This window comes from Cydia fagiglandana, chromosome 21 (assembly GCF_963556715.1).
Source record: "Cydia fagiglandana chromosome 21, ilCydFagi1.1, whole genome shotgun sequence".
NCBI classification, from domain to species: Eukaryota; Metazoa; Arthropoda; class Insecta; order Lepidoptera; family Tortricidae; genus Cydia; species Cydia fagiglandana.
This window is the reverse complement of record NC_085952.1, coordinates 15,259,217-15,282,192: the sequence shown is the minus strand read 5'-3', so window position 1 is coordinate 15,282,192 and position 22,976 is coordinate 15,259,217. Positions and strand designations below refer to the sequence as shown.

Below are 22,976 nucleotides of genomic sequence, written 5' to 3'. Positions count from 1 at the left end.
AAGCTATTATAATCCGTTTGTTTCATTCTATTTTTCGATGAGGTAAATTGTAGCTCTCACGTGGTACCACAAAATTGGTCGGACACAGGAACCTGCCAACAAAGGATTTGGCCGACCACTTTTTTTTTACTGTCCTCAAAGGCAGCTATCTTACCATACAATTTTCATACGATTTTTCGATAAAAAAATTTTGATGATTTTTTTATAAATTTGGTCGGACTGCAAAAACTGTCAGGTTAAGGTGAGGCTAACCAAGACCTACGTCAACAGGCTTATTTTAGCTATTATTATCCGTTTGTTTCATTCTATTTTTCGTTGAGGTAAATTGTAGCTCTCACGTGGTACCACAAAATTGGTCGGACACAGGAACCTGCCAACAAAGGATTTAACCGACCACTTTTTTTTTACTGTCCTCAAGGTCCTACCATACAAGTTTCATACGATTTTTCGATAAAAATTTTTTGATGTTTTTTTTATAAATTTGGTCGGACTGCAAAAACTGCCAGGTTAAGGTGAGGCCGACCAAGACATACGTCAACAGGCTTATTTTAGCTATTATAATCCGTTTGTTTCATTCTATTTTTCGATGAGGTAAATTGTAGCTCTTACGTGGTACCACAAAATTGGTCGGACACAGGAACCTGCCAACACAGGATTTCGCCGACCACTTTTTTTTTTACTGTTCTCAAAGGCAGCTATCGTACCATACAAGTTTCATACGATTTTTCGATAAAAAATTTTTGATGATTTTTTTATAAATCTGGTCGGACTGCAAAAACTGCCAGGTTAAAGTGAGGCCGACCAAGACATACGTCGACAGGCTTATTTTAGCTATTATAATCCGTTTGTTTCATTCTATTTTTCGATGAGGTAAATTGTAGCTCTCACGTGACCCAATAAATCTGGTCGGACTGCAAAAACTGCCAGGCTAAGGTGAGGCCGACCACTTTTTTTTTACTGTCCTCAAGGTCAGGTATCCTACCATACAAGTTTCATTCTATTTTTCGATGAGGTTTTTTTTGATGAATTTTTGTCCAACGTTTTTGCCATTTGTACAAAATCTGCCAGGTTAAGCCTAGGCCGACCAAGTGCGTTGGAATCTACTAAATGTCAGGTACCTCTACAGGGTAGGTATATTCTATTTTTTGATGAGGTTTGTTTCATGCAGCCGGCTCCCGGACTATATGTAATGTACCCTGTAAAGGTACTGCAAATTAAGTCCGCAACTTACAAGCTAACTACAACTTACCACTAAAATATGGGTTTTGCTATCTCAAGTAGACCGTATTTTCTAGTCTACGAACACCTTTCCAACTCAGTGATAGGGTTCAATTTGGTATGGCAAAAAACGTGACAGCGTCCTCCACTTTAAATATAGCTTCATGGTCAACACGAACAAAAATATGTCTAGTTAAACGTATTCTAATATTCTTCAAAAGTCATCAGATTGACTGATTTATATGATATATATTTTGATGTCAAATCAAAATATTATAAACAATCTCTTGCTCGTATTCACATTATTTAAAAATACATTTTTAGATTAAGTTGACAATTGTTTAGTGTTTGCTGAGGTTATTATTCTTATTTGGTTTACTATTTTCTATGGAAAATGGATGTAAATGCACAAAACCAAAATCAAAGCTACTGGTTATTATTCAGAGAGGACCAGAGCAACGTTATATTTAGTAGCAACAACTTTACTATCCAAAACCCTACACAGAGTAAGTATATGTATTACTAATTCAAACATTGCCCTTTTTTATGGAATTTCAAGTGTCTTGATTTTTGATGTCTGATTTTAGTAACTGCACAAGAGGCAAGGTACATAGTGAGCACGAGTGAAAACAACAGACAATATATACAAATTAATGAAGTACCTACAGCACCAGCTCCACAAGAGTTGCCCGAGGCCTGTGAACCTGAAGTTGACAAACAAAAGGTGGAAGACAACTTCTGGGATAGGAACAAGATAATGCTCCTGCTCACACTGTGTCTAGAGAACAAGCTCAGTAGCACCAGCGGCGCCAAGGAGAGGGCGCTCTGGGACAACATTGCTGCTACCATTGGCACCACTGCAGAAGAGTGCTACAAGAAGTATAGGAACCTAAGGAGAACTTACATAAGGCTATTGAAGGAGAAAAAGATGGGCAGGCACATTAAATGGGTCCATTTCAACCTCTGTGACGAGATTTACAAGGAATACAAGAGCCCCACATTATTAGAACCCTGGGAGGACTTAAAAATAAGGAGGCTGCTGAGTCTATACATAGAGAATCTACACAGGTTTCGGAACCCAGACATTCTTCAGAAAGATATCTGGAAAGAAATAGCTATCCAAATAGGTTCCACAGAGTATAGCTGTTACCATAAATTTAAAAACTTAAAAAGGACCTACTTGACCTGGCTAGAACGGAGCAGAGAAAAAATTGGAAAATTTGTCAAGAAATGGCCTTACCAGCACTTCTTTGAAAGAATTTTTTACAATTACAATCCTATTCTCAAGCCCTGGGATAGATTTAAAACAAAGCAGCTATTGGATGCCTATGCTCAATATAGTCACAAGTTTCAAAATCCCAAATTTCAAAAAAAGGAACTGTGGAAAGAGATATCCACAATGGTTGGGGAGAGTCCAATAGATTGTGACAGGAAATTTAGAAACTTAAAGCACACATATGTAAAATTGAAAAGCAAAATGGAAACCAGCAGGCACACAACTAAGTGGCGCTATTTTAAAGATTTTGAGGCACTATTCAGTAGCTTCCACTCAGAACCGCACAGATCCACAGACACAGATCAAGAGGACTATATCTCCCAGCTTCTCCAGTTCTATGTAGACCATAAAGTTAAATTTAGAGATCCACTTACTAAAAAAAAGAACCTTTGGAAGCTACTTAGTCCTAAATTAGGTATGTCTCCTGAAGAGTGTGACAGAAAGTTCCGTAATCTGAAGCAAACCTATGTCCGTCTAGCTGAGCGGAAGGAGCCAGGGCAGCAAATCAAATGGCCTTACTTTTCGTACTTTGAGCAGATATATGGAAGTCCTAGCATCCCTCGGTTTGAGAGTAGAGAAGAGGATGCCACGGAGATGTCAAGGGCAGCCAAAGATGTTCAAGAAAGGAAGGAGAATGATAGAAAGTTTGAAAGGCTACTCGCACTAGTAGAGGAGTCAAATTGTATACAGAGGGAGAGAAACAGAATTCTTCAAGCTCTTATCAGTCAAAAATGAAATATATTTTTGCTTTTAAATAATTTCAGTCTACTTATTTTTCAACTTTTTAACCCTTAGAACGCCGCACCTATCGTTTGCGGCTCATCGTGAACCTTGTCAGAATACACGAAGGTTGGTATTGGGCTGCAGCCGCGCGCGTCAGTTGACGTCTTCGGCGGTCAAAGGGTTAATAACGCCCCGGCAAAAATAACTTTGTATTCACTACTGGCACTATCCCGCTTCCATCAGGTACTTAAATCCTAAAAAAGCAATTTACCTTCCCAAAGGGCCACTTGCGCCATCCAGGGTAAGTCTCGGTGCTCGGGGTTAACGTATGACGTTGAAGCTGCGCACGCACACGTGACGCAAGCGGTGTGTGGTCTCTCATAAGGAACTGCATATTACAACGCGCACATGCACGTCTACGCACACGCACCTAGTGTGCACAGGCCTTTATTGGCTAACCCTGGAATCCCTGGATGGTCCAAGTGGCCCAAGCACGTTAGGACAGATATTCCTCCACGCACAAGGGGTTATAACGGAAAAATGCTCAATGAAAATAGGTCAAGGCTCCTCTTCACGTTGGGCCAACGCCAACGAGCGACGCAGCCATGCGGTAGAATGAGATAGCAATATCACTTGCTCCCTCTAACGCATAAATGCGTCCCTCGTTGGCGTTGGCCCAACGTGAAGAGGAGCCTTCACGTATAACATCGGACGTTTACACCTACAAGGCGTTCAGAATAAAAGGCTGGAGGCATTGTTGCCCGGTACAAAGGTTCACAACGACCAGGTGCACGTCGCATATGCCCCGACCCCATCCCATGCAACTATTTGTGCACGTGCGCACATACGGTTGGTCTATGACGTTACGCCAGAGGGCTTTACCCTTAAGAGCATTTAATAACCGGAGTCGCCTTTAACCTTTTGGACTCCAATTACCGATATATCCGCACCGCAGGTCCAACGCCAAAGACGTATTAATCGGTCACAAACCACAGAGCAACATAGACCTATGTGCATATGCATAAAGTTCAATTTCAGTTTTGACACTTCGGTGACGTGGCGTCTGGGTGACTGCTTTTGTGTTTGACACGGCGTCCAAAAGGTTAAGAGCTTACCCCTCTATTACCGAAAAGTTTTGTGGACTGACGTTTATCTGACATTGCTAACGTTACGTACAAATCATGTACAAAGTAGCCATACATTTGACGTGCCCCTCCCCCGCAAAAATCGGCATACTTTTGTGCAGAAAATGACAGCCAAGCCTTCCGGAACATAATTTTGAATTCTCATAATGTTGAATTCTCGAAATGTTGGATTCTCATAATGTTGAATCTCAAAATGTCGAATTCTCTAAATGTTGAATCTCAAAATGTTGGTTTCTCCAAATGTTGAATCTCAAAATGTTGAATTCTCAAAATGTTGAATTCTCGAAATGTTGAATTCTCAAAATGTTGGGTTTCAAAATGTTGAATTCTCAAAATGTTGAATTCTCAAAATGTTGGATTCCCAAAATGTTGATTCTCAAAATGTTGATTCTCAAAATGTTGATTCTCAAAATGTTGAACAGTAAATCTTGAAATCTTGACAAATCTAAAAATTTTGGTACTCGATATAGGTCCAGGTAAGGGATACATAGCAGAATGTCCAAGTCGCAAAATGTGCAGGCTACGTAAAATGAGCAGATCGCAAAATGTGCAAATCTCATAATGAACAGATCGCAAAATGTGTAGATTTTAAATTATACTCTATCCACGTTAACGAGCTAGTACCAGAAAACTCAGACTGCACGTGATTGGTCAGCGATAAGGGCGATGCATGTGCATCGGGTGGCTTTACATGATAGTCAACTATGTCTATTGTACGGTGCGGACGCGTCTAATTGCTCTAAATATTTTTATATTAACAAACACCTTCTTTTTTTGAATTGTTATGTATACCCAAACACCTATTTAGTGACCTAAATCAATATTTTGACTATCCCTTATCCTTAACTATTTTGAACTGCATGTTTATAATCAATAAATAGTTCTTTAAAGTATTTAGGGTCGGTTGCACCAAACTGTTCGTATCGTTAAAGAGTTCGCTAAATTTTTATGTATGGAATGTTTCATAGTAAAGCGCCGGGGCGCGCCGGTTCACGTTGATCAGTCTGTCAAATGTGGTTGGTGCAACTGGCCCTTAGTCCACCAATATGTCATTTCAGTATTGATCATAAACATGCAGTTGGTTATTAAAACTTAACTAAATAGAGTATTAAATAAATATAATAACCATAAGAAATGCATAAAAATAAATAATCGAAGCGACGTCATGTAAGCCGTGTCGAACAGCGAGGTGCCATTGTTTACGCCCACTGCCCTTTTTTGTCCCTTTCATCTGCATACAAAAGTGCAAAAGAGAGAACGCTATACTAGCTCGTTAACGTGGATGGAGTATAGAGCTCGAATTCTACAGTTCCAAGAAGCGTAATCGTTGCCATTAAGGCTTGGTCTAATAAATACAATTTGATTATCATATTGTATGTACAGTTGCCATCAGATAAATCATCGCGGTCAAGGTGTTCAAATATTTCCGAGTAGGACTAAATTTTGAATACACTGCAAATACCATTTATTCAATTTATTAGGTGGTGGTAATTAATTAAAAAGTTTTTGGTAAAAATTTAATTTTTGTTACAAGCTTTTATAGCTGACTGTTCTTTTCTTTCCACAGGCAACTAATACTCATCAAGACAATTCTAAAAACCCCAAACACAATTAGGTTTCGTTGTTTTATCACAGAGTTCCTATGGCCACCTCCGGTCTCCATCATCAGATCAGCTCGATGACACCATAATATTGCATTGTTACCCGACTTACATATGTATGCAAAATCACAGTTCAATCGGACACCGGGAATTGGATCAAATTTAACTTGCAAGATTTGATTATAGACAGACATACAACGGTCAAGTGAAAGTAAATAAAAGCTTCAAAAAGTGGTAATTTTTTCCGCCATCTTGGATTTTTTGCAATTTTTTTTCATAGGAATCTAGGGTCTAGAGCAGCGGTCGGCAACCTTTTAGCAGCCAAGGGCCACATAATAGTAGTTAACGGAGGTGACGCGATTGCGCATTGTCGTTTGTCAGTATTACATACAAAATAGCCAAGACGGCACTCGGGCCGCAAGTGATAGTTTCACGAGCCGCAGGTTGCCGACCGCTGGTCTAGAGGGTCCGAGATTCCGTGACCGAAATTTGAGCGCGCTAGGACAAACTTGAAAATCGGCCACCATCTTGAATCAGCCATTTAAAAAAATGGCGGCTTCTAAAACTGCCAGGGTCCCTCTATGACTTTTGGTCGAGCACCCCTTAAAAGTGTAAAACCTTTTGCTTTGGCACGTTGCAATCCTCCTTGCTAGTTTTGATACTTACCTACCTACTTTTTCTGTCATGCGTGACATTACATAAAAAAAAAACTTTTATTGTGTCAACTAATTTATTGAAAAAAAAAATTATCTTAGGTTCTAGCATAGGGGTCTAGGTCCTGGTCCAGGTCCAAGTCTGGGTCCAAGGCCAGCTCCGGGTCCGAGTCCTGGTCCGGGTGCAGGTCCGAGTCCGGGTCTGAGTCCGGGTCCCAGTCCAAGTCAAAATCGAAATTCGAAATCGCTAAACGTACTATGCGTCGTTGAAGAGTTCTGTTCCACTTCATCAAATACATACAATCAAAAAAAGAATTTACAAAATCGGTCCAGTAATAACGGAGATATGGAGTAGGTAACAAACATAAAAAAAAAACATACAACCGAATTTTAAACGTTTACGTCTCTTTGAGCACCCTGCTGGAGTGTATAGCGACTTCTGCTACTGACTGTACGAGTACCTACTTACACCCTCTTCGCATAACTACTTACCCATCTAGCTGATACTGGCCACTTGTAATTAAAAGGAAAATCACAATAACAGTGACGGATGTCAATCGACTCAAATTTTTCATGAATTGTTCACACACATCTTGATAAAAAGTGATAAATACATATTATTTACTAAAATATTAACACACTTACCATGAATCCGTATAAAGTAATAAATTTTATGAAAAACCAAAAGAAAAAAGACATACTAGTATTTAAAGGAAAGTATACTATGAGTAAAGATGGAAAAACTAATTTTGATGGCTCCACACGATGGAAATGTACTAATCGGAATGTATGTACCGCAACGGTCACACTGAATAAGGACAAAACTAAAATAATACGTGAAACAGTTCATAAATGTTGCATAAAAAATGACAATTCATTATTAATAAGGGAGCTTCTGAATAACATCAAGAAAGAGGTCTGTGATGACTTGAAATCTATTCAAGATATTTTCGAAAACAAGGTAACAGAATTTAAAAAATGTTATCCTAATTTTCCTGTATATGATTTACCCTCATATTCATCGGTTCGTCCCGCCTTATACAGAGCAAGGAATAGTACATTTCGATGCTAGTGCGGAAGGTATGTCATTACTTCACGAGTTCCGAGATATCTTGCCACGAGCCGCAGGCGAGTGGCAAGACTCGGGACGAGTGAAGAATGACATTTCCGCACGTGTATCGAACGACGTTTTTTAATACAGTTGCGAAAAAATAAGAAAAACATTGTTAATCGTACACTAAACAAAAGTGGTAACAGTGACAGCTCGGTTAGACGTCGTCTTTAAGTATATTATATCTATGGGCGTTTGGCAGCTATTCCGTTCCATTCAGTTAACTTATTAAGAACGGAATTTTCAATATTGAATATTAAAAAATAAACGTGTTATAATGATGAAAAGGTAAGTAGTTAAATAAAAACAATTTTTTTAATACAGTTGCTCAAAAAGTGCTACTTTACGTAGCTGTTTAGCGTGCGGAAAGTTGGTTATCTCGAACTAGTGCTTTTTACTTTTCCAATTTTTTTAAATTTATACTTGTTCCAATTCACGACTACTTATTGATGAGTGTTAATATTAGTTTCCTTTAAACGTCGTAATCAGCATAAAAACCTACCGTATAATGTAAGAATACGAAAAATATTACATATTTCATATTTAACTACTTACCTTTTCATCATTATAACACGTTTATTTTTTAATATTCAATATTGAAAATTCCGTTCTTAATAAGTTAACTGAATGGAACGGAATAGCTGCCAAACGCCCATAGATATAATATACTTAAAGACGACGTCTAACCGAGCTGTCACTGTTACCACTTTTGTTTAGTGTACGATTAACAATGTTTTTCTTATTTTTTCGCAACTGTATTAAAAAACGTCGTTCGATACACGTGCGGAAATGTCATTCTTCACTCGTCCCGAGTCTTGCCACTCGCCTGCGGCTCGTGGCAAGATATCTCGGAACTCGTGAAGTAATGACATACCTTCCGCACTAGCATCGAAATGTACTATTAGATTCAGATAAATTATGTTTTAAAAAACTTGACGACGTTAGAATACCACAAGGGTTGCGAGAAAAGTTTACTGTGATTGAAGATGGAAATGAGGAAAAGATAATTCTAATTTGTTCCCGCAAAACGTTGAAAACTTTACGTTGTGCCAAAAGTATTTCGTACTATGGCGATGGAACTTTCCGCGTTTGTCCGCGACCCTTTTTTCAATTATATATTTTGCATCTTGATGTATATTCTGATAAAAAAAGCATACATGTTTATCCAGTCATATATGCTTTTTTACCGAACAAAACGCAAAGAACTTATACTCGACTTTTTTCACTGATGAAAAATGAACTCAAAGTCAACATAAGACTGTTCAAATGTGATTACGAAATTGCCCCTATTAATGCTGTAAAACAGATATATGAAGATGTAAAAATTACAGGGTGTTATCATCATTATAATAAAGCGATTTGGGACAAGGCGAAAGAATTAGAGATAACCGAAAAGAAAAAGAAAACCACTAATAAGTTTGTCAATAAATCTGAAAGGAACATTGTCCGATTATGCTCTTATTTTGTTCTACTGCCTTCCATACACATGCAAAACACCTGGCATGTGATTAAAGATATAGCTCCAAATACACCGAAAATGAATTTGTTTGTGAAATATTTTGAAGACACCTGGTATAATAAGGACTACAATTTGTTAAGCTGTGCACATGACGCCCATAGAACTACGAATTCGTGTGAAGGGTATCATCGCAAATTGAATTCTAGACTCCCAAAGACACCTAATATATTTCTCATATGGCATACGATACAAAAAGAAGCATATTATTTTGACAGGAAAATTGGAAGAGGTATGTTTCTTCCGTTCCAAAAAAATCGAAGACTAAGAGATATTATTTTTGACCAAAAGTATGAAAAACTATTGACTCAATTAGAAAAACAATTAATTTCGCCTTTGAAGTTTCTCCGTAAAATAATATTTACTAGGCTTAAGCTAGGTACGTAAATTACCAAAAATAATTATTATATTTTAAGTTAATCCGTATAGTAAGTATCTATATGGAGAAGAAAATAATAATATTTTGTTTTGTAGTTATTTTTGTATAAGAGAAAATACTTTGTTTTTTTAAACTACCTACCTAGGTTCATAATTCTCTAAATATAAACATAAATACATTAACTTTTACACAGTTTTTTATTTATTTGTTAGTTTAGTCGCAGGTTGCTATACCACTAATGATTCGGTCAAATTGTGTTTTTTGATAAACTAATTATAGCCAGCCTTTTATGAATGTAGTATGATACCTTAGGGTATGGTGCTTTACGCACACTAGTGTCCCTTACCCTGCCCCTGACGCAACCCCCCCCTTTTTGCATGAAATAGGTCCCGGTTCACAGTTTTTTAAATATTTTGAGGAAAGTATACATTTTAGGAAAAAAGTATCAATGAAAGAGATAATCCTTAATAAATTCTTAATAAAAAAGGTCATACTCATTTTTTTATATGATGCATCATATTCATCATCATCATCATCATCTCAGCCATAAGACGTCCACTGCTGAACATAGGCCTCCCCCTTGGACCTCCACTCGTACCGGTTGGAAGCGATCCGCATCCAGCGTCTTCCGGCGGCCTTAACAAGGTCGTCCGTCCATCTTGTGGGTGGACGTCCTACGCTGCGTTTGCTAGTCCGTGGTCCCCACTTGAGCACTTTTCATATTACACATTTATGTACATATTAGCTTGTCAAAATTCGAAATAAGATAGTTTTTACTTAGGGTTCGAAACTCGTTTATTATACACGGTGTAACATGAGGAAACCGAATAATTTTAACAGCGTACCTATTCCTGATCATATTTAGAGACAAAAATGTCCTATAACCTTTTTTTGAAATTCGGCTAGTTTCAGAGTCAATACCAATTTTTAAAAAAACAAGTATTTATTGTTACATAGTGCAAAACGCCTTTTTGATGGCGATGTTGCTGCTATGGGACGTAGTATAAATCCCATCAAAAACATTACATGTAAAAAGATGCAAGTCTCGCAATGCAACAAAAAAGTTTTGAGATTTATGTGAAACCAAGTCGGTTATTTTAGTCAGTGCCAGGGGGGGGGGCATTTTTAGATTTAACAATCACTAAAGTAAACAACAGGCATCAGTTCAAAATTTACCGTAAGCCCACACATACCGGTACAGTGATCCCGGCTTCTTCCACGCATCCGTGGCAGCATAAGTTGGCTGCTTTTCATTGTTATGTGCATAGAATGTTGACTGTGCCTCTTTCTGATGAACACTATCAGATTGAATTAAATAATATTTATCAGTTAGCAGTTTCAAATGGGTACGATAAGTCTGTTGTGGATGGTATCATCAGAAAAAAGCAGAATAGTATAGTCAACACTATGTCGTATGCGGCACGATCCTCTGAACCGATTAAGAAATATAAAGCGAGCATAACTTATGTTGGCAAGTTATCTGATGCAATTTACAAAATTTTAAAGTCTAACGACATTCCTGTGGCCTAAGACAAATAACACTTTGCACCCAAAGCTTTGCAATGGCAAAGATAAGATTGAGAATGGAAAAAAGTCTGGAGTTTATAAGCTTACCTGTGACGATTGCAATAAAGTGTATGTGGGGCAAAAGGGCCGTAATTTCACTACTACGTATAAAGAGCATGTTGCGGCATATAGACATAACCATCCAGAGAAGTCCAATTTTGCAAAGCACTTACTAGATACAGGCCACACTTTGTCTGAGAATCATTCTTTTGTTTGATATTTTACATGTTTGCGAAAAGGGATTGTGTTTGGGTGTTCTGGAACAACTGGAAATAATTAGAGGTACAACAATAGGGGCATGATTCTTAACGAACAATGTTGCGCCTACGCCGTTATTACGAATTTTTCCATCTCACTCACACTTGCACAGTAGGGGGAGTGGTCAAGGTATAAATATGGCCGACCATTCTAAGACAGGTCATTCCGTCGCCGGGCGTCAGACCGTCAACAACTCCTGAGGATGCCTCGTAGAGAGGCGAAACACGTGTCGAGTATTATTCTTTTGGTGGTGGTTTGTTATATTTATTTGCGTATTTATTTTTGCGGTGGGAGGGTGGGAATATTAATTGCATGTAAAAATACGCAAGTAAGTATAACGGGTTAGCACTGATTGACTAGCACGTTATCTTTTCGCGGATTAGCAAAGTAATAATTTAGTTTGAATTAATATGGATTTCCGCAAAGTAACGCCTGATTCTATTCACTAAGTATATGAGTTTAGGTCAATTTCGGCGAAAAAAATTATTTTTTTGTTTTTTTCTTCATTTTTAGGGTTCCGTACCCAAAGGGTAAAACGGGACCCTATTACTAAGACTTCGCTGTCCGTCCGTCCGTCCGTCCGTCTGTCACCAGGCTGTATCTCACGAACCGTGATAGCTAGACAGTTGAAATTTTCACAGATGATGTATTTCTGTTGCCGCTATAACAACAAATACTAAAAACAATAAAATAAAGATTTAAGCCCCATTTAAATACCCCCATACAACAAACGTGATTTTTGACCAAAGTTAAGCAACGTCGGGAGGGGTCAGTACCGTGACCGTTTTCTTTTTGCTTTTTTTTGTTTTTTTTTTGCATTATGGAACGGAACCCTTCGTGCGCGAGTCCGACTCGCACTTGCCCGGTTTTTTGAATACATTTGTACATAAAAAGTAAATTTTATTGGTAAACTTGTCAGTCAAAATGGATTTTTACTTTTTTTTCGTAATACTTTGTTTTTGCAAAGTGTTACTTGTCACTTTTTGACATCTATCAATAAGCATATTTATACTACGTCCCATAGCAGCAACATCGCCATCAAAAAGGCGTTTTGCACTATGTAACAATAAATACTTTTTTTTTATTGGTATTGACTCTGAAACTAGCCGAATTTCAAAAAAGTTTATAGGACATTTTTGTCTCTATAGTCTGAGATCCTGAAAACGGTGAAAAATAAAGATACTACTCCTAACAATACGTGTGATACCTCATTAAGTTCGTCATGATGTCTAGAAAAATGTATTCGAAGCGTGTATTAGCACACAAAAAATATCAAAAGTTATTTACAAAAAAGGGAGGAAAAAGTAGTTATTTTTTTTCCCCAATATCTCAAAAATTATTAATATTTAAAAATAACTTTAAGATAAATTTCTTCAAGTATGACATGTGTTGACATGTTTTAAATACACCATATTTTTTTTTAATATTTCAATGAATATTTAATACCTTTAAAATTATATTTAATGTTAGGTAATCGTATTTTCACGCCGCTCGCGTTTCTAGAAAATGAGGCGCGGAGGGCTGTGTTCAGCGTTGAATGAAAAGTATAAATAATGGAGATACAGTTCTGCAAGTATGGAATGTTTGATTGGAAATATCCTCCTCTTCTATAACATTAATTTCAGTTTCTTAAATATTGATACTTATTGAGATAATGGGGAAATAACAAATAACTACTTTTCCTCCCTTTTTTTGTTTATAACTTTTGATAATTTTTGTGTGCTAATACACGCTTCGAATATATTTTTCTAGACATCATGACGAACTTAATGAGGTATCACACGTATTTTTAGGAGTAGTACCTTTATTTTTCACCGTTTTCAGGATCTCGAACAGACTACTAAATATGATTAGGAATACGCTGTTAAAATTATTCGGTTTCCTCATGTTACACCGTGTATAATAAATGAGTTTAGGGTTTTCGAATTTTGACAAGCTAATACATGAATATGGTGCATCATATAAAAAAATGAATTTATGACCTTTTTTATTAAGAATTTATTAAGGATTATCTCTTTCATTGACACTTTTTTCCTAAAAATGTATACTTTCCTCAAAAAATTAAAAAAAAATGTAATTGTAAATATAATATTTAAAAAACCAGTTATTTAATTATACCTACATCACAATTAAAATTTTACATTTCCGATAAAAACTGTGGAGTAGTGGAAAAAAAACTAAAGCGCACCAACAATTCTACCTTAATGCGCTCATATTATGCAAAGAATAGTTCTATAATTCGAGTATTAAATGAACATTACATAAAATACATGAAAACGACATTTTCGAATGGAACCTTGATTAAAAAAATAATAATTTACTTGATAAGTAAGCAAAATACTGTTTCTTTAACTACCTAATCTCCTCCTTTCAAAGTCGGTTAAAATGTAGCTTTTGTGACCTGGGCTACAAAGACAAATAAATTGACACCTCATTTATCAAAATCAGTTCAGTAGTTTCATGCAACCGGTACCTACACATGCACGCATAGATAGCAAATTCTGCCGTAGTCGGACAAAAAATTAAAATTCAATAATTAGACCTTTACTATTATGGCCTGGCTAGGGTGGTTCAAAAAACATTTTTTTTTTCCGTCGGGGCAGCCCCTTATTTTGTTACACTTATTATGCTGATAAAATACACCAAGTTTCGTAATTTTATCTCAGCTACAAGGGGGTGCTCAATCACTTTGAAAATGTTTTATGTTGTATGAAAACCAAAAAAAAACAAGTTATTATTTTTTTGTGTTTTATGTAAGTATCTGTTTTCACATTATTTGTACATGTGATTTATAAGTTATTTCTATTTTTTATAATTTTTCAAAAGTAAGATTTTTAGAATTTTACCTAAAAAAATCATACAAAAATAGAAATAAAAATGATTTTCTACTTAAAAACTTTTAAATCACGCTTTCACATACTGTGAAAACTACTACTTACATAAAACACAAAAAAATAATAACTTGATTTTTTTGGATTTCATACAACTTTGAAAAATTTCAAAGTGTTTGAGCACCCCCTTGTAGTTGAGATAAGATTACAAAACTTGGCATATTTAGTCAACAGAACAAGTGTAACAAAATGAGAGGGTGCCGCTTCTTCTAGCTAGAGTTTGAATTTTTCCCATACAAACGTGAACCACCTGGCGTGGCTTGGCATCTAACGTAGAAACCCTCAGGCCGTAGATGTTAGCAGGCCTAGCGGGCGTCGCCTCGATGAGTTAGCAAGATGCCTTAATGGAGGCTTCGAATGACCCTGGGTAACCTGTATTTCGGAGGATTAGAGAGAAAATTCGGCCAGCCTTCTCAGCTCAGCCTTGAAAGCCTTGCACCACTCAAGATTCCACTTTTCGAATTACTCGCTACGCTCGTAGTTAAATTTTGCTTCTATATAAGGCTAAGCCCTCGGAATACTCAAATAATCGAATATTTTTTTACGTGCTTTTTATTTTTTTTGTAAATTTCTCTTAAACTGGTGCATATTTTGGTATACTTTGCATAAATAAAATATAGTTTATTTAATTGGCTTTCATTCAATGTGTGGTACTATACAGCACGTCCACGGATGATTTTATTATTTCTTTTGCGGTACATATTCATGAAAAGAAATGTACTTTTATGTACTTATGTTTTTAAAAAAATGTACTCGCACGGTTTTGGCATAGCGACATACAGGTCGTGGTCGTGCTGTGTAGATACTGCCTGGCACGACCACACTATATTATGGTTAATTTAATGGTCAAATGAATACAAAACAAATGTACTCAAATTGTACTATCTACAAGCACATCAAAATGTGACAGTGGTACTGCAAAAATCGCTGTAATGGTTAAAAAAGGTGAACCTAAGGGCTGATTTAGACGGCGCGCGAACTCGCATGCGACTTTCATTACATTGTGGTTAGTTGTTATGCACAACAATCGTAATGAACAATAAAAGTACGATTTCAAACGCCCAAATCTTTTGTAATTGTGACGTTATCAATGAAAAGGGACCTTATTGTCGATGGCGCTTCCGCCATTATAAACGATGCTCCGATACAAATACAATGCTGCGCGTCGCAGTGCGGCGTAAACGCCATCGACAATAAGGTCCATTTACATAGATGATCCCACATTTAGACATAACGCGCGCGCGAACCCTCATGCGATTTTAGTTACATTGCGGACTGTGGATTATGTCCAATTCAACCGACCAATCATAATCCGCAATGGTATGAACGTCGCATGCGAGTTCGCGCGCCGTCTAAATCAGCCCTTAGGTTCACCTGTTTTAACCATTACAGCGATTTTTACAGTACCACTGTCACATTTTGATGTGCTTGTAGATAGTACAATTTGAGTACATTTGTTTTGTATTCATTTGACCATTAAATTAACCATAATAATTATAGTGTGGTCGTGGTCGTGCCAGGCAGTATCTATACAGCACGGTCAGCACGACCACGACCTGTATGTCGCTATGCCAAAACCGTGCGAGTACATTTTTTAAAAACATAAGTACATAAAAGTACATTTCTTTTCATGAATATGTACCGCAAAAGAAATAATAAAATCATCCGTGGACGTGCTGTATAGTACCACACCATTCAATACCCCACACGTGTATGTGCCATGCATAGTTTGGGTGCAGTATGCAATATTCGCAACGAAGCGGGAGTCATTTTGATGACGTCATTCCGCTAAAGTAGATGGCCGGCGCGCCGCCGTCTCCCGGCAGTTTTGGAGACCTAATACCATGCCCAACAACATACTAAAAGTTGGTAGCGGTTTCCGGCTCTGAACTATATTCCCATAAGGCAGTGCACTAATAGAGCAGCGATTGATAATAAACATAGATGACGAACTAAACCGCCACTACCGCCGTACGTCAAAAAATTAACTTTCAAGTTTGAACTCTGTCATACTCATAATATATGAAGGTGTCATTTACCTTGTCACTTTGTCTCATATAAGACGATGGCGGTCAAAAGGTTAAAACTGTTTAAAAATTCCCGGAACCCAACATTTTGAGAATCAACATTTTGGGAATCCAACATTTTGAGAATTCAACATTTTGAGAATTCAACATTTTGAAATCCAACATTTTGAGAATTCAACATTTCGAGAATTCAACATTTTGAGATTCAACATTTGGAGATTCAACATTTTGAGAATTCAACATTTTGAGATTCAACATTATGAGAATCCAACATTTCGAGAATTCAACATTATGAGAATTCAACATTATGTTCCGGAAGGCAGCCAAGGCGTCTCCAGTTACTGAATGCTCTAAGGCTTTACTTAAGCAGTTTCCAATGTTTCCATGGGTAAATACACTAAATACTTGAAATAAAAAGCAGAGAAAGTTTAGAAATGTTTTCGTTTTATTGTTACCGTTATGCTTTTATATGTACAAACATAGATTATCAGTTTTCATTCTGAAATGAGAAATCGTTAGCAAAAAATAATTAAATGTCGACCGGCGGCTATCGATTCAATGTTTATTTACGTCTTAACTATTTAATTAAACTTAAAAATACATCCGGACTTAATATTAAATTCGACATCCATAACGCTACAACAATAAGGAATGGAAATCTTGAAAAAATAAAAATTAGTGAAGAATCACACCGGATTCGGTCCGCGTCCCGACCCGCGTCCGGGTCCGGCTGCGGTGAACCGGTTCCGGATGCGGTCCGGCGCCGGCTCGCGCTCGCTCACTCACTCTCGCAGGCACGCTGATGCACGCTGATACACGCTAACCTAGGCAGAATTATCGTACCACACTATCGTAAACGTAAACTAGGCGGCCGCCGCCCGTGCCCCCGTCCGTTTTTCGGAACTCCGCTATCTCTATCGCGCTCGTTACGATCAAGGTACAGACAGAGATAAAGGAATTGCAAAAGAAGATTTCTCAGTTTCGCCCGGCGAAGGCGTCAGTCTTGTGGAGTGTTGGTCGACTCCGGGGCGTCGGCGGCGGCGCGGGGGGGAGGGGGGGAGGGGTGCGGCCGCTCACTTCTTGGCGTTCTTCTTCGGAGACGGAGCTTTGCCTTTGGCGTTGTTTGACATTTTCGCTTTCTTGCCCTTGGGTTCACCCTCCTCGTCGTCGTCATCCTGAAACATATGTTTAAGTCACAAAAGGGCCTTCAACACGTTAATTTCTACTGTACTTCTACGACAACACAAATACTAAGGTAATTTTAAATTAATTTTTTTAGTTGGCAGTTAAATAGAAAAAGCCGATATCGAAGAAGAATTGTGCCGCATGCGCAGTTTTAAGTTTTCAGACAAATGCCTCGAGAGCAATCACTTGCGGGCGGCGCGGCGCCAAAACGGCACCGCGCACCCGTCATACGACATGGTTGGTTTTATCATCATCAAACTAAAACAAATAAATGCGGCATTTATATCATAGCAGGTTTCTAAAAACGTGTTTGAGCTATCAGAAGGTAAAGGGAATGAATGAGTATACAGAAAACCAACAGCCAATGTAATGGAACAACATAAGTTGCAATAAAATTTTGTGACAGCACATTTTCTATGCTGTGACCGCCCAGTTTTACTATTTCATAACAGTCAATGATTCAGCAGGAAATAAATGCAAATAAATTTTAAAGATAGACATTGGCACAAGACTGTTATTATTAAGCCCATTCGAGGCCCAGCACTACTGTGTAAGTAAGGCATATAACATTGCCTATAGATGTGACATATATAAATGTCATGGGCCTTAAATGGGTTAGCAGAATTGGGCGGAATCCTTTTCCCTCTGTGAGCACTCCTCCTATTTAAGTTATTAGTTGAAGGTTTTCAGTACCTCATTCGTCTTGCGCTTGCCTGCAGATGATTTCCTTTTATTCTCATCTTCCTGTAAATTTAGCAAGCTACTGAATCAGTGATCACACAAGTTTAAGTTACAAGACATTAGAATTTCCCTCACGTCTGTCAATTTGATCATTTGTCAAAAATGACAGTGACAGGAATACTGAAATGTCAGGTTTTGATAAATTTATCCTACATGTCTATTTACAAATCATGAATTAGTCAAACATACGATCAAAACATCTAAATACTTCTTGTAGTTGCTGAGGTACTGTCTTTTGAATATGTCAAAGATTTCCTTGTTTTCCGTTTCTAATTTATACAGGTTGCAGGTGAAGCAATAATGCTGTCATTAATAACAAAGATCAGGGATTAATAAGGACTGGTCATCCAGTTTTAGTTTAAAGCAAGGATCAACAGACAACCAACTGACCTTGAACTGAGAGTCATCTCCCTCCTCCTCATCCAACATCTCTTCTTCCATCTCCTCCATATCTTCAAACTCCTCCACGAGCGCTCCGAGCAGGTGCTGGCCGATGAGATGTACTGGGCCAGAACCCTGAACACACAAACACGAGTTAACTAATATGAAACATTTGACGTCTTATTATCTTGTTTTGGGCAAATTTTCAGACAAATGCCTCGAATGCAATCACGAGCAGGCAGCGCAGCGCCAAAACGGCGCCGCGCACCCGTCAAATAACACGTGGTTAGTTTTATCATCATCAAACCAAAATGTTTGGGCTGTCAAGAGAGATATGACTTGATGAGAATGAGACTTGTTTGTAAAACTCATATATATTTTATAATACGAAATGTAGCTTTCCACATCAAAAAGTACATTATAAAATGATATGTCCCAAATATGCTTCACATTTCAGAGAAAGCTAAGCTGCCTGAGGGTGCCTAAAGACATTCTGAGAAAGCAGGCCATATTATTGTACGGGCTGTGAAGAAAAGGCCAGTAAAATAAGCTTTAACATTTACAACATGCTTTTGTCTGCAATAGACAATAAGGCGATTAATATGGTGATTTGTTACTAACAGTAAGAAAGACAAAACAATTTTTGACTACATCTTGTAAACTTATAATGTGCTGAAACATTTTCTGAGAGCACACTGGACTCAATTATTATTTAGACTTATATATAAATAATAATAGTACCTGGATGAGTGTGAATGTGACGGGAGCATCAGGGAACTCTAGGTCTAGCCGCGCCTGCCGCGTCTCTCCCACTTTCAGGATGGCCACTGGGATCTTGATAGAGTCTTGTAGTGACATTGTTTCTACCTGAAAATAGTTGCAAGCTTTTGTTAAGTATTATCTTCAAACAAACATGTTAAACACTATAAAACAACAACACTGTCATCCTAGTGTCCTAAAGTGCGGCCCTAACTTTTGTTTTATGTAGCTTCATTGGAATACAAATATTAATTTTATGTTTACAAAAGGTTTCATGTAAACACACCATTCATTAACAAAATTAGATGTTACAAAACATTGTCGTTTCTTATCTTCTATGTTACAAAACATTGTGTTTCTGCCAGTGTTGGGCGTAATTAATTACTCGTGTAATTTAATTACTAATTTAATTACATGTAATTGAATTACAATGTAATTGAATTACATAAAATTTAATTACATGTAATTAAATTTTCTGTGTAATTTGCAATTGTAATTACATTAATTAGTAATTCAATTACTCAATTACTTTTCATTTACCTTTTTAATAATATGCAAATATGAACAAATTTACTTGGAGTAATTATAAAGAAAAACTTTTATGAATTCCATAAATTCCATTATACGCTGGATAACGTTATAACATATTTTTTATCCCTGGAATCATACCTTTACAGGGTACTATGTGACAAACCACGTTGAATATGGCGGTTGGCGCTTACGTCGCGTAGCACCGCATTAGTATTGGGGCGCCGCTAATAATGACGTAAGCGCCGACCTAAGGTGCCTTTCGGGTTGGACTGTAGCAAAGGGGGGGCTGGGACTTAGAATTTTTTTTGACAAAGTGGTGTCATTATGACACTATTTTTAAATGATTGTAATGTGTAGATCACGTCAAAATAAGCATCTTTTACTGGAAAAACTTTTCTCTAAAATAAAAAATGGCTGAGTTAGACGCCTCCAAAGATTGATGTTTTTAAAGGGAGCTGGGACTTAGAAAATTTTCATCGCGAGTGGTGTCATTATGACATATATTTTAAATGATTGTTATAGAACACGTCAAAATAAGCTACTTTTACTTGAATAACTTTTTTCTAAAACTTTATTAAGAACTGTTTTAAAACCCCTGTTTATTTCATTTTCTCAAAAATAATTGTAAGTCCCAGAAACGGCCCCCCTGTGATACAGTCCGCTATTTTCAATTTTAGAAAAAAGTTTTTCAGGTAAAAGTAGCCTATTTTAACGTGTTCTATACGTTACAGTCATTTAAAATATATGTCATAATGACACCACTCGCGATGAAAATTTTCTAAGTCCCAGCTCCCTTTAAAAACATCAATCTTTGGAGGCGTCTAACTCAGCCAAATTTTATTTTAGAGAAAAGTTTTTCCAGTAAAAGATGCTTATTTTGACGTGATCTACACATTACAATCATTTAAAAATAGTATCATAATGACACCACTTAATCAGAAAAAAATTCTAACTCCCAGCCCTCCCTTTGCTACAGTCCAACCAAATCAACCAAAGTTAACATTGACAATGTTGCTTAGTCAAATTTAAAACCATTCAAAATGTTCATCTGATTTTGGAAATAAAGATGATCAAAAACTTGCATTCTATAAAAGTAATTGTAATTCAAAAAAGTAATTAAATTACAAATTTCAATTACAAAATGTAATTAATAATTTAATTACTAATTACATTTTGCAATTGTAATTAGTAATTAAAATTTTAATTACTTTCCACATGTAATGGAAATTATTTGTTGGAATTACATTTTGTAATTGCAATTGTTAATTAGTAATTCAATTACTTTTTGCCCAACACTGGTTTCTGCTGTCTACAGCAAACATATTGCAGCATAAGCTATTAGAGTAAATTTTGATCTATCTGATATATGATTAACATGCTTCGGACTTTACCGACACTTGTTAGGGTTTTATGACATACTTAAGATAGGTATGCAAAAACACAACTAAATACTAAACATGAGAGAAATTAGCGAATGAGAGTAATTTATAGCAGAAATGATGAAATGTGAACCAAGTACATTTTAGAACGTAAAGTTAGCACAAGAAATAGCACTAATAGCAGCCAAGTGCCCAAAAACATCTAGAGATAGGTACTTCAAGTGTCCACACATTTATATTTTTACTCAGGAACAGAGGTACATAATATACCTACTGGAGTATTTGCAAAAACAGCCAAATGAGTCATCATAACACCATTTGATAATAACGCGGTATTTAGATGGTTGTGACCTTGTACAAAAATCAAAGATAGTGATAGGTATCACTACGTGACTAGTTGTAAATACAGTTTGTTATTGTCATTGTCTCACCTGCACCACATTGAACTCGTCGGGCTTGGCGTCGGGCCCGAGCAGCGCCAGGCGGATGAGCAGCTTGTTGCTGCGCGGGTACTCCACCTTCGCCTCGGGGTCCCACGTCTCCGACTGGTGCGTCGAGGACAAGGTCACACCTGCAACACCGGCCACTCACGTCACTCCATAACCTCAAACCTCGCACACGCCCTTCATCCCTGCACTTCCCAGAAACGAGATGCGACTGCTCGACGCTTGGACGCCACTTTTAAATTACGCGCCTACCGAGTGTCAAACATATTTGCGAACATATCGCGGGGCGGAAAATCGATACCGCGCGTAGATATGAGCTTGGGGCGAAGATATAACCACGTTGCCGAAGAATTCACCGCCGTCCATCCTGTGGCCCCCGGTCAAATTAGCCATTTCACATTTCGCAAACCTTGATCGAAAATGGCGGCAAGTTCGTTGCGAATTTGCAAATTTAAGTCACCATTGAACATAACTTCGCGTAAACACAAGTAAGAGTATAAAAAGCACGATTTATTAAGCAACTTAGGAAAACCACTGAAATAATATTAAAATGGCGAGTTAGCCGGGTGTCAAAACGGACGCTAACAATAAGTAGGTATTTCTCATACAAGTACAGACGTTACTTCATAAATAATTACACGATCTATAGCGTAATATATCAAAGGTCACCGCTTACCATAAAAATATTCGTCCGACATGGTGATTTCACTAATTTTATGAGATTTTCGCGACACGTTCACGTGCGAAGCCGGCGCACACAAAAATCTGAAGACTTGAACACTGGTGTTGTCAGCCTAACCTCATAAATACCCTAGTATGTAGAAAACTCCCCACTACCAAGAGTCAGACCAAGATAACTCTGCTGCAATTTTTATAGTCTGTGCATTAGTGTAATTAATTTTAAACGTCAAACATCTAATTTTTTTAAAGAAAAAATTATATAAAATTAAGTCGTTTTAATAACACTTGCAGTTTACTCGTCTGTGCTATAAAAATCATTGCATGGTTATTTTTATCTGACTCTAGCTTTATAGTGGTATTATAGCCCGCAACACACTTCGCGGTGCGCAAATATGGCGGTGACTTAACCCCGGCAACACACGTTACGATAATCGACAACGATTTGTCATACACACGGTAGATAAAACTGCGCAAATCGGACTGCACAGCTTATGCCGGCTACTCACGTA

At 37.3% G+C, this 22,976-nt stretch overlaps 2 protein-coding genes across 3 annotated transcripts in view; one reads left to right on the top strand and one right to left on the bottom strand.

Annotated features, from left to right (window-relative positions):
• Nucleotides 1-22,612, bottom strand: part of LOC134675239 (nucleoplasmin-like protein) — a 201,149-nt gene extending 178,537 nt beyond the window's left edge. The window contains exons 1-6 of one of the 2 annotated variants that reach the window (XM_063533456.1): nt 22,463-22,612; nt 21,772-21,911; nt 19,413-19,538; nt 18,681-18,806; nt 18,243-18,293; nt 17,436-17,539 (exon numbers count right to left, since the gene is read on the bottom strand). In XM_063533456.1, the coding sequence (XP_063389526.1) occupies nt 17,438-17,539; nt 18,243-18,293; nt 18,681-18,806; nt 19,413-19,538; nt 21,772-21,911; nt 22,463-22,484 (567 nt within the window). In that variant the 5' untranslated portion in view covers nt 22,485-22,612 and the 3' untranslated portion in view covers nt 17,436-17,437. The remainder of the gene's footprint in view (nt 1-17,435; nt 17,540-18,242; nt 18,294-18,680; nt 18,807-19,412; nt 19,539-21,771; nt 21,912-22,462) is intronic. The other variant, XM_063533457.1, reaches the window with a different exon arrangement.
• LOC134675143 (uncharacterized) lies at nt 1,496-3,252 on the top strand. Its single transcript, XM_063533305.1, has 2 exons — nt 1,496-1,724; nt 1,806-3,252. Exons 1-2 carry the CDS (start codon nt 1,613-1,615, stop codon nt 3,227-3,229), a joined length of 1,536 nt encoding a protein of 511 aa, XP_063389375.1. The 5' UTR covers nt 1,496-1,612; the 3' UTR covers nt 3,230-3,252.
• Nucleotides 22,613-22,976: the final 364 nt, after the last annotated feature.

Coding starts and splice junctions, on each gene's coding strand:
- LOC134675143 (XM_063533305.1), top strand. CDS start 1,613: ATGGATGTAAATGCACAAAACCAAAATCAAAGCTACTGGTTATTATTC. Junction 1,725..1,805: donor TATCCAAAACCCTACACAGA/GTAAGTATATGT, acceptor GTCTGATTTTAG/TAACTGCACAAGAGGCAAGG.